Genomic DNA, 20,309 nt, shown 5'->3' on the forward strand with positions numbered 1-20,309 from the left:
TCACCGCTACCACCCCTGTGCTGACTCGGGAGGGCGAAGACGAGCACACACTGTCCTCCGAAGCGTGTGCCGTCAGCTGACTGCTTTTTTTCACACTGCGGACTCACCATGCAGCCACCCAAGAGCTACAGCGTCGGAGGACAACGCAGCTCTCGGGCAGCTTGCAGGCAAGCCCACAGGCAAGCCCACAGGCGCCCGGCCAGACTACAGGGGTCGCTGGTGCGCGGTGAGCCGAGGACAACCTGGCCGACCTAACCCTCCCTCCCCCCGGGCGACGCTCGGCCAATTGTGCGCCGCCCCCTGGGAGCTCCCGTCCATGGTTGGCTGTGGAATAGCCTGGACTCGAACTCGCGACGTCCAGACTGTAGAGCGCATCCTGCACTCCACGTGGAGCGCCTTTACTGGATGCGCCACTCGGGAGTCCCTGCTGTGGGATCTTTTAACATCCTCTAAGACGGAATTAAAACAACCCCGATTTGAATTACTGTACTGAAACCCCTTTAGCCGTGGGGTTCAGTTTCTGTTAGCCCTGGGGTTCAGTTTCTGTTAGCCCTGGGGTTCAGTTTCTGTTAACCCTGGGGTTCAGTTTCTGTTAGCCGTGGGGTTCAGTTTCTGTTAGCCGTGGGGTTCAGTTTCTGTTAGCCGTGGGGTTCAGTTTCTGTTAGCCGTGGGGTTCAGTTTCTGTTAGCCGTGGGGTTCAGTTTCTGTTAGCCCTGGGGTTCAGTTTCTGTTAGCCCTGGGGTTCAGTTTCTGTTAGCCCTGGGGTTCAGTTTCTGTTAGCCCTGGGGTTCAGTTTCTGTTAGCCCTGGGGTTCAGTTTCTGTTAGCCGTGGGGTTCAGTTTCTGTTAACCCTGGGGTTCAGTTTCTGTTAGCCGTGGGGTTCAGTTTCTGTTAGCCCTGGGGTTCAGTTTCTGTTAGCTGTGGGATTCTCGTGATTCTGTTGCAGGGCTGGATTGAGATTGTGGGCTGTGCTGACCGCTCCTGCTCTCTTTTGTTGCAGGGCTGGATTGAGATTGTGGGCTGTGCTGACCGCTCCTGCTATGACCTGACCTGCCATGCCCGAGCCACCAAGGTGCCCCTAGTGGCTGAGAAACCCCTAAAGGAAGCCATATCCTTGTCCAGAAGAACAGTGTGTGAGAATACTGGAGACTGCAACACTGTTTCCTGTTTCAGCTCGCCCATCTACAGTACTGGGGCTACGTTGTGATAGACATGAAGTGACTCTACTATGTAAATACACAGTAATTAGTTACTTAGTAAATGCATGTATTCTTACACGTAATTACAATGTTGTGCATAGTTACAATGTACTTAATGTGGAAATCTTTTTGCACAATATATGTATGCACAATTGTATCAGAAAAGGAAGAGGGGGGTTTTAAGATTAGGTTTGGGGTTGGGAGTTGGGGTTAGGATTAGGTTTACAGTTGGGGTTAGGGGGGTTGGGGTTAGGATTAGGTTTAGAGTTTGGGTTAGGGGGTTGGGGTGGGGTTAGGGTTAGGATTAGGTTTGGAGTTGGGGGTTGGGGTTAGGATTAGGTTTACAGTTTGGGTTGAGGTTAGGATTAGGTTTAGAGTTGGGGTTAGGATTAGGTTTAGAGTTGGGGTTGAGGTTAGGATTAGGTTTAGAGTTGGGGTTAGGATTAGGTTTAGAGTTGAGGTTAGGATTAGGTTTAGAGTTGGGGTTGGGGGGGTGGGGTTAGGATTAGGTTTAGAGTTGGGGGTTGGGGTTAGGATTAGGTTTAGAGTTTGGGTTGGGATTAGGTTTAGAGTTTGGGTTGGGGTTAGGATTAGGTTTAGAGTTGGGGTTTGGGGGGTTAGGATTAGGTTTAGAGTTGGGTTTGGGGGGTTAGGATTAGGTTTAGAGTTGGGGTTTGGGGGGTTAGGATTAGGTTTAGAGTTGGGTTTGGGGGGTTGGGGTTAGGGGGGTTGGTATTAGGTTTAGAGTTGGGGTTGGGGTTTGGATTAGGTTTAGAGTTGGGGTTAGGATTAGGTTTAGAGTTGGGGTTAGGATTAGGTTTAGAGTTGGGTTTGGGGGGTTGGGGTTAGGGTTATATCATGCAAAAAAATTGCACATTAAGTACATTGTAACTGCATACTAACATAGCAAATACATGTGTACCTACACATAATTACAAAGTAAATGCACAGTAACTGGAGACAGTCAGTGGAAAGTGTTCCCAACATTTCTCTGTTCTCAAACACATATTAAGACTCTTATCTTGCTGGTGTAAGTAGTGAAGCATGACATGTATTAAACTATGAGTAAAATGTTAGGATTAGGATTAGGTTTAGAGTTGGGGTTAGGGGGGTTGGGGTTAGGATTAGGTTTAGAGTTGGGGTTGAGGTTAGGATTAGGTTTAGAGTTGGGGTTAGGGGGGTTGGGGTTAGGATTAGGTTTAGAGTTGGGGTTGAGGTTAGGATTAGGTTTAGAGTTGGGGTTAGGGGGGGGTGGGGGTTAGGATTAGGTTTAGAGTTGGGTTTGCTTGCTGGTGTAAGTAGTGAAGCTTATAGTGAAGCATGACATGTATTAAACTATTAGTAAAATGGGGTTAGGGTTAGGATTAGGTTTAGAGTTGGGGTTAGGATTAGGTTTAGAGTTGGGGTTGGGGGGTGGGGTTAGGATTAGGTTTAGAGTTGGGGGTTGGGGGTTAGGATTAGGTTTAGAGTTGGGGTTAGGGGGGTTGGGGTTAGGATTAGGTTTAGAGTTTGGGTTGAGGTTAGGATTAGGTTTAGAGTTGGGGTTAGGGGGGGTGGGGTTAGGATTAGGTTTAGAGTTGGGTTTGCTTGCTGGTGTAAGTAGTGAAGCTTATAGTGAAGCATGACATGTATTAAACTATGAGTAAACTGGGGGGGTCTTTTGATGTCTTTTTTATCCTGATAGAGCCAATGTTCTGCCTTAACCTCTCTGCACAAGACAGTCAATGTTGTTCAGTTTGACGCCAACAAGGGAGCAATCGGAAAAGCTTACAAGAAGGACGCTAAACTGGTGATGGAATATCTAGCCATCTGTGACGAGTGTTACATCACAGAGCAGGAGAGACTCCTTAATGAGATCGGGTAGGAATGAACTGGGAGTGTGTCTGCATTGCTGTATAGAGCAGCACAGACCTCAATGAGACCGGGTAGGAATGAACTGGGAGTGTGTCTGCATTGCTGTACAGAGCAGCACAGACTCTTCAATGAGATCGGGTAGGAATGAACTGGGAGTGTGTCTGCATTGCTGTACAGAGCAGCACAGACTATCTGCTAAGATAGACTTTTGAATGACCTCTGATTTTAAAGTAAAGAACAGAGGGGTGATGTAATCAGTCTGTAGTACCAAAGAAGGTTTATGGTAGTAAGCAGTGAATCCCTGTCCCATAGAATAGGAAGGCATTGACAGTCCTGGAGGCGTTTCTCTGTGCAGATCGTGTTGTGGGTCTGCATTGTGTAGAGAGGGTTCAGCAGGGAGTGGATCTGTGGAGGACTGTTCTACAAGCTGCTTGCTTATCATAAAACAAACAGAAGTGTAGACGCTGGAATTGGTGAAAGAAGAACGTTTTGTACCCTTGTTCCTGTTTGATTCATTTGTGTTCCATGACATGTTAAACATGCCTCTGATCTTTGCAGAGAGTTTACCATCGAGACCGAAGGGAAGACCTTTAAACTGACCCAGGACATGGTCAGTGTGAAGAGATTTCAGAAGATCCTGCACGGTCAGTCCATTCTAGGTTCTCATGAACCTCCACTTGGAATTCATGCCCATTGCTGTTTGAAATGGATACTGTGGATCATCTACATGCTCTTTAATATTTACCAACAGGGATGGAAATGAGACTCCCATTGCATAGCGATGTGATCCCTTCCTGGTGCTTTGTGAATGTGGTCCACTATGAAAGGTGCTATATAAAATAAAGATTGATTGATTAATTGATTGATTGATTGATTGATTGATTGATAATAAGACACACCTGAGCTTGTTACCTGCACACTGTGGCTAATGAAACCTGTGGTAAAACCCTGAATGGGTGAAACTGCTCTGCAATAGGAGTCTTATTCCCATCCCTGTTTTGCCGCTGCATTTCTCTATGATCATTATTACTCTTATTCCCATCTAGAGACTACTAGAGAACCCCATATAATAGGATATTAAACAGTTGTCCAATTCAATTAAGAACATGTAGATGGTGTAAATCTCTTGAACTATTCCTTACTCCTTCTGTGTTGCGGTTTAGTGGAGGAAATTGTCCCCAACGTGATTGAGCCGTCCTTCGGTATTGGAAGAATCATGTACTCCATCTTCGAACACACATTCCATGTCCGTGACGGAGATGAGCAGAGAACAGTGAGTGTGTTCCGCTGGTGCTGTTGGCATGTGAGACTGAACACACCCAGGGTCTAGCACCCCCTGCACTGAGAGTGAACACCCCCTGCACTGAGACTGAACACACCCAGGGTTCAGCCCCCCCCTGCACTGAGAGTGAACACACCCTGCACTGAGAGTGAACACACCCAGGGTCCAGCACCCCCTGCACTGAGAGTGAACACCCCCTGCACTGAGAGTGAACACACCCAGGGTCCAGCACCCCCTGCACTGAGAGTGAACACACCCAGGGTCCAGCACCCCCTGCACTGAGAGTGAACACACCCAGGGTCCAGCACCCCCTGCACTGAGAGTGAACACCCCCAGGGTCCAGCACCCCCTGCACTGAGAGTGAACACACCCTGCACTGAGAGTGAACACACCCAGGGTCCAGCACCCCCTGCACTGAGAGTGAACACACCCAGGGTCCAGCACCCCCTGCACTGAGAGTGAACACACCCAGGGTCCAGCACCCCCTGCACTGAGAGTGAACACCCCCAGGGTCCAGCACCCCCTGCACTGAGAGTGAACACACCCTGCACTGAGAGTGAACACACCCAGGGTTCAGCACCCCCTCCACTGAGAGTGAACACACCGAGGGTTCAGCCCCCCCCTGCACTGAGAGTGAACACACCCTGCACTGAGAGTGAATACACCCAGGGTCCAGCACCCCTTGCACTGAGCTGTAGTGTGTCAAGCAGGGTTGGCACACTACATGAATTGGAATTGAAGTTGATATTTTAGAGACATACTAATTGTGATTATTCAACTGTTTTCATTTGAAGCCAGTTTAATTGACTAACAAACAGTGACTTCAACGTAAGTAATGTGTTTCCACTATGAGAAGCTCATTGTAATAGAATACAGCTAATTGCAATTTTGATCAGTGGGAATTGGAATTGGAATTGTGTTAGGGTTTTAAAAAGGAATTGGAATTGAAGAACAGGAAGTGACCCAGACCCTGGTGCCAGGTTTGTAAGATGGCCTGTGACGGGACAGCCCTTTCATTCCATGCTTGTTTTGTTTTTATGTTTCCAGTACTTCAGCTTTCCTGCCACTGTAGCGCCATACAAATGCTCCGTCCTGCCTCTGAGTCAGAATCACGAATTCGTGCCTTTTGTCCAAGAGCTGTGTAAGTATATGTGTGAACATCGTCGCTATTTCAAAGACTCAAGTGTGTAGGCATGTGATGTGGCCCAGTGTATGCAGCTTCTAGATATGATCACCTCAAACTGCACGAGATGACCTCTCTTACACAGTGAGAGACGCTCCACACAGAACGTATTCACATGATCGCCTCAAACTGCACGAGATGACCTCTCTTACACAGTGAGAGACGCTCCACACACAACGTATTCACATGATCACCTCAAACTGCACGAGATTACCTCTCTTACACAGTGAGAGACGCTCCACACACAACGTATTCACATGATCACCTCAAACTGCACGAGATGACCTCTCTTACACAGTGAGAGACGCTCCACACACAACGTATTCACATGATCGCCTCAAACTGCACGAGATGACCTCTCTTACACAGTGAGAGACGCTCCACACACAACGTATTCACATGATCGCCTCAAACTGCACGAGATGACCTCTCTTACACAGTGAGAGACGCTTCACACACAACGTATTCACATGATCACCTCAAACTGCACGAGATGACCTTACACAGTGAGAGACGCTCCACACACAACGTATTCACATGATCACCTCAAACTACACGAGATGACCTTACACAGTGAGAGACGCTCCACACACAACGTATTCACATGATCGCCTCAAACTGCACGAGATGACCTCTCTTACACAGTGAGAGACGCTTCACACACAACGTATTCACATGATCACCTCAAACTGCACGAGATGACCTTACACAGTGAGAGACGCTCCACACACAACGTATTCACATGATCACCTCAAACTGCACGAGATGACCTTACACAGTGAGAGACACTCCACACAGAACGTATTCACATGATCACCTCAAACTTCACGAGATGACCTCTCTTACACAGTGAGAGACGCTCCACACACAACGTATTCACATGATCACCTCAAACTGCACGAGATGACCTTACACAGTGAGAGACGCTCCACACACAACGTATTCACATGATCGCCTCAAACTGCACGAGATGACCTCTCTTACACAGTGAGAGACGCTCCACACACAACGTATTCACATGATCACCTCAAACTGCACGAGATGACCTCTCTTACACAGTGAGAGACGCTCCACACACAACGTATTCACATGATCGCCTCAAACTGCACGAGATGACCTCTCTTACACAGTGAGAGACGCTTCACACACAACGTATTCACATGATCACCTCAAACTGCACGAGATGACCTTACACAGTGAGAGACGCTCCACACACAACGTATTCACATGATCACCTCAAACTGCACGAGATGACCTTACACAGTGAGAGACACTCCACACAGAACGTATTCACATGATCACCTCAAACTGCACGAGATGACCTCTCTTACACAGTGAGAGACGCTCCACACACAACGTATTCACATGATCACCTCAAACTGCACGAGATGACCTCTCTTACACAGTGAGAGACGCTCCACACACAACGTATTCACATGATCACCTCAAACTGCACGAGATGACCTCACACAGTGAGAGACGCTCCACACACAACATATTCACATGATCGCCTCAAACTGCACGAGATGACCTCTCTTACACAGTGAGAGACGCTCCACACAGAACGTATTCACATGATCACCTCAAACTGCACGAGATGACCTCTCTTACACAGTGAGAGACGCTCCACACACAACGTATTCACATGATCACCTCAAACTGCACGAGATGACCTTACACAGTGAGAGACGCTCCACACACAACGTATTCACATGATCACCTCAAACTACACGAGATGACCTTACACAGTGAGAGACGCTCCACACACAACATATTCACATGATCACCTCAAACTGCACGAGATGACCTCTCTTACACAGTGAGAGACGCTCCACACACAACGTATTCACATGATCACCTCAAACTGCACGAGATGACCTCTCTTACACAGTGAGAGACGCTCCACACACAACGTATTCACATGATCACCTCAAACTGCACGAGATGACCTCTCTTACACAGTGAGAGACGCTCCACACACAACGTATTCACATGATCGCCTCAAACTGCACGAGATGACCTCTCTTACACAGTGAGAGACGCTCCACACAGAACGTATTCACATGATCACCTCAAACTGCACGAGATGACCTTACACAGTGAGAGACGCTCCACACACAACGTATTCACATGATCACCTCAAACTACACGAGATGACCTTACACAGTGAGAGACGCTCCACACACAACATATTCACATGATCACCTCAAACTGCACGAGATGACCTCTCTTACACAGTGAGAGACGCTCCACACACAACGTATTCACATGATCGCCTCAAACTGCACGAGATTACCTCTCTTACACAGTGAGAGACGCTCCACACACAACGTATTCACATGATCACCTCAAACTGCACGAGATGACCTTACACAGTGAGAGACGCTCCACACACAACGTATTCACATGATCACCTCAAACTGCACGAGATGACCTCTCTTACACAGTGAGAGACGCTCCACACAGAACGTATTCACATGATCACCTCAAACTGCACGAGATGACCTTACACAGTGAGAGACGCTCCACACACAACGTATTCACATGATCACCTCAAACTACACGAGATGACCTTACACAGTGAGAGACGCTCCACACACAACATATTCACATGATCGCCTCAAACTGCACGAGATGACCTCTCTTACACAGTGAGAGACGCTCCACACAGAACGTATTCACATGATCACCTCAAACTGCACGAGATGACCTCTCTTACACAGTGAGAGACGCTCCACACACAACGTATTCACATGATCACCTCAAACTGCACGAGATGACCTCTCTTACACAGTGAGAGACGCTCCACACAGAACGTATTCACATGATCACCTCAAACTGCACGAGATGACCTTACACAGTGAGAGACGCTCCACACACAACGTATTCACATGATCACCTCAAACTGCACGAGATGACCTTACACAGTGAGAGACGCTCCACACACAACGTATTCACATGATCACCTCAAACTGCACGAGATGACCTTACACAGTGAGAGACGCTCCACACACAACGTATTCACATGATCACCTCAAACTGCACGAGATGACCTCTCTTACACAGTGAGAGACGCTCCACACACAACGTATTCACATGATCACCTCAAACTGCACGAGATGACCTCTCTTACACAGTGAGAGACGCTCCACACACAACGTATTCACATGATCGCCTCAAACTGCACGAGATTACCTCTCTTACACAGTGAGAGACGCTCCACACACAACATATTCACATGATCACCTCAAACTGCACGAGATGACCTCTCTTACACAGTGAGAGACGCTCCACACACAACATATTCACATGATCACCTCAAACTGCACGAGATGACCTCTCTTACACAGTGAGAGACGCTCCACACACAACGTATTCACATGATCGCCTCAAACTGCACGAGATTACCTCTCTTACACAGTGAGAGACGCTCCACACACAACATATTCACATGATCACCTCAAACTGCACGAGATGACCTCTCTTACACAGTGAGAGACGCTCCACACACAACATATTCACATGATCACCTCAAACTGCACGAGATGACCTCTCTTACACAGTGAGAGACGCTCCACACACAACGTATTCACATGATCACCTCAAACTGCACGAGATGACCTCTCTTACACAGTGAGAGACGCTCCACACACAACGTATTCACATGATCACCTCAAACTGCACGAGATGACCTCTCTTACACAGTGAGAGACGCTTCACACACAACGTATTCACATGATCACCTCAAACTGCACGAGATGACCTCTCTTACACAGTGAGAGACGCTCCACACACAACATATTCACATGATCACCTCAAACTGCACGAGATGACCTCTCTTACACAGTGAGAGACGCTCCACACACAACATATTCACATGATCGCCTCAAACTGCACGAGATGACCTCTCTTACACAGTGAGAGACGCTCCACACACAACGTATTCACATGATCACCTCAAACTGCACGAGATGACCTCTCTTACACAGTGAGAGATGCTCCACACACAACGTATTCACATGATCACCTCAAACTGCACGAGATGACCTCACACAGTGAGAGACGCTCCACACAGAACGTATTCACATGATCACCTCAAACTGCACGAGATGACCTTACACAGTGAGAGACGCTCCACACACAACGTATTCACATGATCACCTGAAACTGCACAAGATGACCTCTCTTACACAGTGAGAGACGCTCCACACAGAACGTATTCACATGATCACCTCAAACTGCACGAGATGACCTCTCTTACACAGTGAGAGACGCTCCACACAGAACGTATTCACATGATCACCTCAAACTGCACGAGATGACCTTACACAGTGAGAGACGCTCCACACACAACGTATTCACATGATCACCTCAAACTGCACGAGATGACCTTACACAGTGAGAGACACTCCACACAGAACGTATTCACATGATCACCTCAAACTTCACGAGATGACCTCTCTTACACAGTGAGAGACGCTCCACACACAACGTATTCACATGATCACCTCAAACTGCACGAGATGACCTTACACAGTGAGAGACGCTCCACACACAACGTATTCACATGATCACCTCAAACTGCACGAGATGACCTCTCTTACACAGTGAGAGACGCTCCACACACAACGTATTCACATGATCGCCTCAAACTGCACGAGATGACCTCTCTTACACAGTGAGAGACGCTTCACACACAACGTATTCACATGATCACCTCAAACTGCACGAGATGACCTTACACAGTGAGAGACGCTCCACACACAACGTATTCACATGATCACCTCAAACTGCACGAGATGACCTTACACAGTGAGAGACACTCCACACAGAACGTATTCACATGATCACCTCAAACTGCACGAGATGACCTCTCTTACACAGTGAGAGACGCTCCACACACAACGTATTCACATGATCACCTCAAACTGCACGAGATGACCTCTCTTACACAGTGAGAGACGCTCCACACACAATGTATTCACATGATCACCTCAAACTGCACGAGATGACCTCACACAGTGAGAGACGCTCCACACACAACGTATTCACATGATCACCTCAAACTGCACGAGATGACCTCTCTTACACAGTGAGAGACGCTCCACACACAACGTATTCACATGATCACCTCAAACTGCACGAGATGACCTCTCTTACACAGTGAGAGACGCTCCACACAGAACGTATTCACATGATCACCTCAAACTGCACGAGATGACCTTACACAGTGAGAGACGCTCCACACACAACATATTCACATGATCACCTCAAACTGCACGAGATGACCTCTCTTACACAGTGAGAGACGCTCCACACACAACGTATTCACATGATCACCTCAAACTGCACGAGATGACCTCTCTTACACAGTGAGAGACGCTCCACACACAACGTATTCACATGATCACCTCAAACTGCACGAGATGACCTCTCTTACACAGTGAGAGACGCTCCACACACAACGTATTCACATGATCGCCTCAAACTGCACGAGATGACCTCTCTTACACAGTGAGAGACGCTCCACACAGAACGTATTCACATGATCACCTCAAACTGCACGAGATGACCTTACACAGTGAGAGACGCTCCACACACAACGTATTCACATGATCACCTCAAACTACACGAGATGACCTTACACAGTGAGAGACGCTCCACACACAACATATTCACATGATCACCTCAAACTGCACGAGATGACCTCTCTTACACAGTGAGAGACGCTCCACACACAACGTATTCACATGATCACCTCAAACTGCACGAGATGACCTCTCTTACACAGTGAGAGACGCTTCACACACAACGTATTCACATGATCACCTCAAACTGCACGAGATGACCTCTCTTACACAGTGAGAGACGCTCCACACACAACATATTCACATGATCACCTCAAACTGCACGAGATGACCTCTCTTACACAGTGAGAGACGCTCCACACACAACATATTCACATGATCGCCTCAAACTGCACGAGATGACCTCTCTTACACAGTGAGAGACGCTCCACACACAACGTATTCACATGATCACCTCAAACTGCACGAGATGACCTCTCTTACACAGTGAGAGATGCTCCACACACAACGTATTCACATGATCACCTGAAACTGCACAAGATGACCTCTCTTACACAGTGAGAGACGCTCCACACAGAACGTATTCACATGATCACCTCAAACTGCACGAGATGACCTCTCTTACACAGTGAGAGACGCTCCACACAGAACGTATTCACATGATCACCTCAAACTTCACGAGATGACCTTACACAGTGAGAGACGCTCCACACACAACGTATTCACATGATCACCTCAAACTGCACGAGATGACCTCTCTTACACAGTGAGAGACGCTCCACACACAACGTATTCACATGATCACCTCAAACTGCACGAGATGACCTCTCTTACACAGTGAGAGACGCTCCACACAGAACGTATTCACATGATCGCCTCAAACTGCACGAGATGACCTTACACAGTGAGAGACGCTCCACACACAACGTATTCACATGATCACCTCAAACTGCACGAGATGACCTCTCTTACACAGTGAGAGACGCTCCACACACAACGTATTCACATGATCACCTCAAACTTCACGAGATGACCTTACACAGTGAGAGACGCTCCACACACAACGTATTCACATGATCACCTCAAACTGCACGAGATGACCTCTCTTACACAGTGAGAGACGCTCCACACACAACGTATTCACATGATCACCTCAAACTGCACGAGATTACCTCTCTTACACAGTGAGAGACGCTCCACACACAACGTATTCACATGATCACCTCAAACTGCACGAGATGACCTCTCTTACACAGTGAGAGACGCTCCACACACAACGTATTCACATGATCACCTCAAACTGCACGAGATGACCTTACACAGTGAGAGACGCTCCACACAGAACGTATTCACATGATCACCTCAAACTGCACGAGATGACCTCTCTTACACAGTGAGAGACGCTCCACACAGAACGTATTCACATGATCGCCTCAAACTGCACGAGATGACCTCTCTTACACAGTGAGAGACGCTCCACACACAACGTATTCACATGATCACCTCAAACTGCACGAGATGACCTTACACAGTGAGAGACGCTCCACACAGAACGTATTCACATGATCACCTCAAACTGCACGAGATGACCTTACACAGTGAGAGACGCTCCACACACAACGTATTCACATGATCACCTCAAACTGCACGAGATGACCTCTCTTACACAGTGAGAGACGCTCCACACACAACGTATTCACATGATCACCTCAAACTGCACGAGATGACCTCTCTTACACAGTGAGAGACGCTCCACACAGAACGTATTCACATGATCGCCTCAAACTGCACGAGATGACCTTACACAGTGAGAGACGCTCCACACACAACGTATTCACATGATCACCTCAAACTGCACGAGATGACCTCTCTTACACAGTGAGAGACGCTCCACACACAACGTATTCACATGATCACCTCAAACTGCACGAGATGACCTTACACAGTGAGAGACGCTCCACACACAACGTATTCACATGATCACCTCAAACTGCACGAGATGACCTCTCTTACACAGTGAGAGACGCTCCACACACAACGTATTCACATGATCACCTCAAACTGCACGAGATGACCTCTCTTACACAGTGAGAGACGCTCCACACACAACGTATTCACATGATCACCTCAAACTGCACGAGATGACCTCTCTTACACAGTGAGAGACGCTCCACACACAACGTATTCACATGATCACCTCAAACTGCACGAGATGACCTTACACAGTGAGAGACGCTCCACACAGAACGTATTCACATGATCACCTCAAACTGCACGAGATGACCTCTCTTACACAGTGAGAGACGCTCCACACAGAACGTATTCACATGATCGCCTCAAACTGCACGAGATGACCTCTCTTACACAGTGAGAGACGCTCCACACACAACGTATTCACATGATCACCTCAAACTGCACGAGATGACCTTACACAGTGAGAGACGCTCCACACAGAACGTATTCACATGATCACCTCAAACTGCACGAGATGACCTTACACAGTGAGAGACGCTCCACACACAACGTATTCACATGATCACCTCAAACTGCACGAGATGACCTCTCTTACACAGTGAGAGACGCTCCACACACAACGTATTCACATGATCACCTCAAACTTCACGAGATGACCTCTCTTACACAGTGAGAGACGCTCCACACACAACGTATTCACATGATCACCTCAAACTGCACGAGATGACCTCTCTTACACAGTGAGAGACGCTCCACACAGAACGTATTCACATGATCACCTCAAACTGCACGAGATGACCTCTCTTACACAGTGAGAGACGCTCCACACAGAACGTATTCACATGATCACCTCAAACTGCACGAGATGACCTTACACAGTGAGAGACACTCCACACAGAACGTATTCACATGATCACCTCAAACTGCACGAGATGACCTCTCTTACACAGTGAGAGACGCTCCACACAGAACGTATTCACATGATCACCTCAAACTGCACGAGATGACCTCACACAGTGAGAGATGCTCCACACACAACGTATTCACATGATCACCTCAAACTGCACGAGATGACCTTACACAGTGAGAGACGCTCCACACAGAACGTATTCACATGATCACCTCAAACTTCACGAGATGACCTTACACAGTGAGAGACGCTCCACACACATCGTATTCACATGATCGCCTCAAACTACACGAGATGACCTCTCTTACACAGTGAGAGACGCTCCACACACAACGTATTCACATGATCACCTCAAACTGCTCGAGATGACCTCTCTTACACAGTAAGAGACGCTCCACACAGAACGTATTCACATGATCGCCTCAAACTGCACGAGATGACCTCTCTTACACAGTGAGAGACGCTCCACACACAACGTATTCACATGATCACCTCAAACTGCACGAGATGACCTCTCTTACACAGTGAGAGACGCTCCACACAGAACGTATTCACATGATCACCTCAAACTGCACGAGATGACCTCTCTTACACAGTGAGAGACGCTCCACACAGAACGTATTCACATGATCACCTCAAACTTCACGAGATGACCTCTCTTACACAGTAAGAGACGCTCCACACAGAACGTATTCACATGATCGCCTCAAACTGCACGAGATGACCTCTCTTACACAGTGAGAGACGCTCCACACACAACGTATTCACATGATCACCTCAAACTGCACGAGATGACCTCTCTTACACAGTGAGAGACGCTCCACACACAACGTATTCACATGATCGCCTCAAACTGCACGAGATGACCTTACACAGTGAGAGACGCTCCACACACAACGTATTCACATGATCACCTCAAACTGCACGAGATGACCTCTCTTACACAGTGAGAGACGCTCCACACACAACGTATTCACATGATCACCTCAAACTGCACGAGATGACCTCTCTTACACAGTGAGAGACGCTCCACACAGAACGTATTCACATGATCACCTCAAACTGCACGAGATGACCTTACACAGTGAGAGACGCTCCACACACAACGTATTCACATGATCACCTGAAACTGCACGAGATGACCTCTCTTACACAGTGAGAGACGCTCCACACACAACGTATTCACATGATCACCTCAAACTGCACGAGATGACCTTACACAGTGAGAGACGCTCCACACACAACGTATTCACATGATCACCTCAAACTGCACAAGATGACCTCTCTTACACAGTGAGAGACGCTCCACACAGAACGTATTCACATGATCACCTCAAACTGCACGAGATGACCTTACACAGTGAGAGACGCTCCACACAGAACGTATTCACATGATCGCCTCAAACTGCACGAGATGACCTCACACAGTGAGAGATGCTCCACACACAACGTATTCACATGATCACCTCAAACTGCACGAGATGACCTCTCTTACACAGTGAGAGACGCTCCACACAGAACGTATTCACATGATCACCTCAAACTGCACGAGATGACCTCTCTTACACAGTGAGAGACGCTCCACACAGAACGTATTCACATGATCACCTCAAACTGCACGAGATGACCTCACACAGTGAGAGATGCTCCACACACAACGTATTCACATGATCACCTCAAACTGCACGAGATGACCTTACACAGTGAGAGACACTCCACACAGAACGTATTCACATGATCGCCTCAAACTGCACGAGATGACCTCTCTTACACAGTGAGAGACGCTCCACACACAACGTATTCACATGATCACCTCAAACTGCACGAGATGACCTTACACAGTGAGAGACGCTCCACACACAACGTATTCACATGATCGCCTCAAACTACACGAGATGACCTTACACAGTGAGAGACGCTCCACACACAACGTATTCACATGATCACCTCAAACTGCACGAGATGACCTTACACAGTGAGAGACGCTCCACACACAACGTATTCACATGATCACCTCAAACTGCACGAGATGACCTTACACAGTGAGAGACGCTCCACACACAACGTATTCACATGATCACCTCAAACTGCACGAGATTACCTCTCTTACACAATGAATTCATTCCCTTGTTTCTTATACAGTAGGTAGTACAGCGGGTACTTGAATACATTGGAATTCATTCTCCTCTTTTCTTTGGTGTTGTCCTACAGCCGAAGCCCTGACCAGAAACGGAGTCTCTCACAAGGTGGATGATTCTTCCGGCTCCATCGGGAGGCGCTACGCCAGGACTGACGAGATTGGCGTGGCGTTCGGCATCACCATCGATTTCGACACGGTTAACAAGACCCCTCACACAGCCACTCTCAGAGACCGGGACTGCATGCGGCAGATCAGGGCAGAGGTGAGTTGACCCGGTTCAGAACTGCGAGACGCGGAGTCTGTGAATCGACCCGGGTCAGAACTGCGAGACGGGGGGGTCTGTGAATCGACCCGGCTCAGAACTGCGAGACGCAGAGTCTTTGAGTCGACCCGGCTCAGAACTGAGAGACGCAGAGTCTGTGAGTCGACCCGGCTCAGAACTGAGAGACGGGGGGTCTGTGAATCGACCCGGCTCAGAACTGAGAGACGGGGGGTCTGTGCTTCATAGAGCTTCAATTAATCAATCACCAGTCACATCCTGCACAAGAATTTGACAGAGATGAGATTTTAATCCCATTCCTACCAAACTTAAATTCAAAATACAAAATCTTTATTTACACACAGTTTTAACAGAAACACTGTCCATCCATGCCGGGCTCCTGCCCTGTCACTATATGTATAATGTTTTTTTATATTTTTTAAAGATGTCTTTGTTATTTCAGTAAGATTCACGGAATGTTTTTTATTATCAGTGTTGACTTCCATACATGCTTTTCATAAGCTCAAAGTTACACAAGATGGTAAAGTAAGACTGCTCGATTCAGACATTCGCCTCCTTCAAAGCTCCTCTGAACTCTCCTCTTTCAGGCAATTCCAGTTCTTTTTTTAAATCATTACAATTTCTTCCAAGGAATTTATATTTTTATGTATTTCTTAGCAGACACCCTTATCCAAGGCGACTTACAATTGTTACAAGATATCACATTATTTTTTACATACAACTACATTATTTTTTACACATTATTTTTTACATACAATTCCCCATTTATACAGTTGTGTTTTTTACTGGAGCAATCTAGGTAAAGTACCTTGCTCAAGGGTACAGCAGCAGTGTCCCCCACCTGGGATTGGATCCACGACCCTCCGGTCAAGAGTCCAGAGCCCTGACCACTACTCCACACTGAGTCCAGAGCCCTGACCACTACTGCACACTGAGTCCAGAGCCCTGACCACTACTGCACACTGAGTCCAGAGCCCTGACCACTACTGCACACTGAGTCCAGAGCCCTGACCACTACTGCACACTGAGTCCAGAGCCCTGACCACTACTGCACACTGAGTCCAGAGCCCTGACCACTACTGCACACTGAGTCCAGAGCCCTGACCACTACTGCACACTGAGTCCAGAGCCCTGACCACTACTGCACACTGAGTCCAGAGCCCTAACCACTACTGCACACTGCTGCCCAGCTTTTGTTTGAAGCCAATTTAACCCTTTGCGGTCCATTTATTCAGCGTGTCTCAGGCGTGTCACGTTCAATTTAGTTTCACACGCGCAGTTTATTTTGCACGCGCTGTATACATTTTTTTTTTCACAGTAAAACAGGTTTAAAAGGCACTGCATATCAACAGGACACTCAGTACTGCATCTCCAGCACCGCCCCACCCCTTGTTCGCTGTATTTTTCACATACCTCTTCATAGTCATAGTGCGTACTGATAAATCATCTCCTGATTACTCGTTTTATCACCAAACTCCTCAATAATGCAATCCAAGTCATTATTTTATTACTATAACATCTCAAAAAGCTCTGCAAATGTCTGTGATATTCTTTGAGCGCTGGATGCGGAAGCAGCTATCTTGTTTGTTTATGGCCGTGTTATCTCTGTGGTGCCGGGGCTAGGTGTATTGCTCAGATCTGGCCCTTTTTTTTGCTTCTCTTGGCTCCTATTGCTCTCACTAAGCCATTAAATGGTTTTCTCTGCTTTTTCCGGAGAAAGAACAACTAGAGACGTGTGCTTTATGTCTTTTTGATGATGTTGGACCGCAAAGGGTTAATGGACTCCATGATTTCAGTGTAAGTAATTTGTTACCACTGCGAGAAGCTCATTGGAACAGAATAGTGCTGATTGGAATTGGAATTGACTCCAGCCCTGCTTTCAGGAATTCCTGTGGATCTGTGTTGTGTAAGGATCCTCCCAAGCTCATGATAACACAGATGAAACTTGCAGGAAACGTATAAACCTTCCATTAATTTCTGTGTGCTTTGTGTATAATCTGTGAACTCTCAGATGAAATGGCATTGGAATGGCCATTGATTTACTGATGACCCCGTCATTGTTCTTGCAGAGTGTGCCCTATTCTATTTGCACTGGACTGCCACGCCTTGCAAAGTGTTTAAGATCCAATCTTTATTTGTAGGTATCTGATCTTCCCTCCATTGTGTGTGACCTGGCTAATGGCGTCACTACCTGGGCTGAAGTGGAAAACAAGTACCCGATCTTTGAGGGGCAGGAGACCGGAAGAAAAGAGACGACTGAGGAGTAAACACGACTGCACCAGAGCGTCAAAATACAGACAAGCAACTAAACCTTTGTACTGTTAATAGAACAATGTTATCTGCAGTGTGATTTGCATACCTCAGTGTGAACCCAGTGACCGTCTTCCCTGTGTTTCACTGTAGTGATGTTCTGTAACGATAACATTTTAAATAAACCAAATCAAAACTGCTGCTTCTCATGACTGATCAGTATCCACTGAGAGACGTACACTAGCCTGCAAATAGAAACTGCTGCTTCTCATGACTGATCAATATCCACTGAGAGACGTACACTAGCCTGCAAATAGAAACTGCTGCTTCTCATGAGTGATCAGTATCCACTGAGAGACGTACACTCGCCTGCAAATAGAAACTGCTGCTTCTCATGACTGAGCAGTATCCACTGAGAGACGTACACTAGCCTCCACATAGAAACTGCTGCTTCTCATGACTGATCAATATCCACTGAGAGACATACACTAGCCTGCAAATAGAAACTGCTGCTTCTCATGACTGAGCAGTATCCACTGAGAGACGTACACTCGCCTGCAAATAGAAACTGCTGTTTCTCATGACTAAGCAGTATCCACTGAGAGACGTACACTCGCCTGCAAATAGAAACTGCTGCTTCTCATGAGTGATCAGTATCCATTGAGAGACGTACACTAGCCTGCAAATAGAAACTGCTGCTTCTCATGACTGAGCAGTATCCACTGAGAGACGTACACTCGCCTGCAAATAGAAACTGCTGCTTCTCATGAGTGATCAGTATCCACTGAGAGACGTACACTAGCCTGCAAATAGAAACTGCTGCTTCTCATGACTGAGCAGTATCCACTGAGAGACGTACACTCGCCTGCAAATAGAAACTGCTGCTTCTCATGAGTGATCAGTATCCACTGAGAGACGTACACTAGCCTGCAAATAGAAACTGCTGCTTCTCATGAGTGATCAGTATCCACTGAGAGACGTACACCAGCCTGCACATTTTATTAGAACACCCCACCACTTGTGTAGTTTTGATTTTCAAACCACTGTAACTGAATCTTGGAAAATGTCAAAATAGACAAATTAGTGATGGTCTAATTGGATTGATGACTTCAATAGGCCACACATGCAATTAATTTAAAATAGTAAGAGAAAAGGAACACACAACCACAAATGGCAAAATACATGAGACTTTTTAGAAGTTGTTTTAAGATGCCGAATTAAAGCTAAAGCACAAAGTGGTCTAACATTCTCACACGACACGAGTGCCTGTTGTTTCTGTATCACTGACTAGTGATTGAAAATGTAAATTGTCACACCCTGAGGTTTTCATGCAGGCAAGTATATAAAGGATAGAAATGATAAATCTTGAGGTGTTCTAATACATTTGCACACGGCTGTACGTGCTTTGCAGTAGGGATTTTATGGAGGTGTAAGTGCATACAGTATATACAGTAGCCTGCATGCAATTGCCTTGATGCTTGGAATGGATATTGCTTGGCAGACATTCTTGAGGTATCAGAATATTCACTCTTCTTGGGCTTATCAAGGCTGGATCTGGGAACAGCTTTGAAGAATGTCCTGTCCTGTGAAACCCAGAACCCTACAGGTGACGACAACTAACATTAGTGGAATTAAAGGCAATCTTCCCC

At 47.0% G+C, this 20,309-nt stretch overlaps 1 protein-coding gene across 2 annotated transcripts in view; it reads left to right on the forward strand.

Moving 5' to 3' along the window:
• Nucleotides 1-18,859, forward strand: part of LOC131736988 (glycine--tRNA ligase) — a 41,633-nt gene extending 22,774 nt beyond the window's left edge. The window contains exons 11-17 of one of the 2 annotated variants that reach the window (XM_059023388.1): nucleotides 947-1,113; nucleotides 2,919-3,059; nucleotides 3,612-3,697; nucleotides 4,217-4,326; nucleotides 5,383-5,476; nucleotides 16,202-16,392; nucleotides 18,552-18,859. In XM_059023388.1, the coding sequence (XP_058879371.1) occupies nucleotides 947-1,113; nucleotides 2,919-3,059; nucleotides 3,612-3,697; nucleotides 4,217-4,326; nucleotides 5,383-5,476; nucleotides 16,202-16,392; nucleotides 18,552-18,677 (915 nt within the window). In that variant the 3' untranslated portion in view covers nucleotides 18,678-18,859. The remainder of the gene's footprint in view (nucleotides 1-946; nucleotides 1,114-2,918; nucleotides 3,060-3,611; nucleotides 3,698-4,216; nucleotides 4,327-5,382; nucleotides 5,477-16,201; nucleotides 16,393-18,551) is intronic. The other variant, XM_059023389.1, reaches the window with a different exon arrangement.
• Nucleotides 18,860-20,309: the final 1,450 nt, after the last annotated feature.

Source organism: Acipenser ruthenus, chromosome 4 (assembly GCF_902713425.1).
Source record: "Acipenser ruthenus chromosome 4, fAciRut3.2 maternal haplotype, whole genome shotgun sequence".
Classification (NCBI taxonomy): domain Eukaryota; kingdom Metazoa; phylum Chordata; class Actinopteri; order Acipenseriformes; family Acipenseridae; genus Acipenser; species Acipenser ruthenus.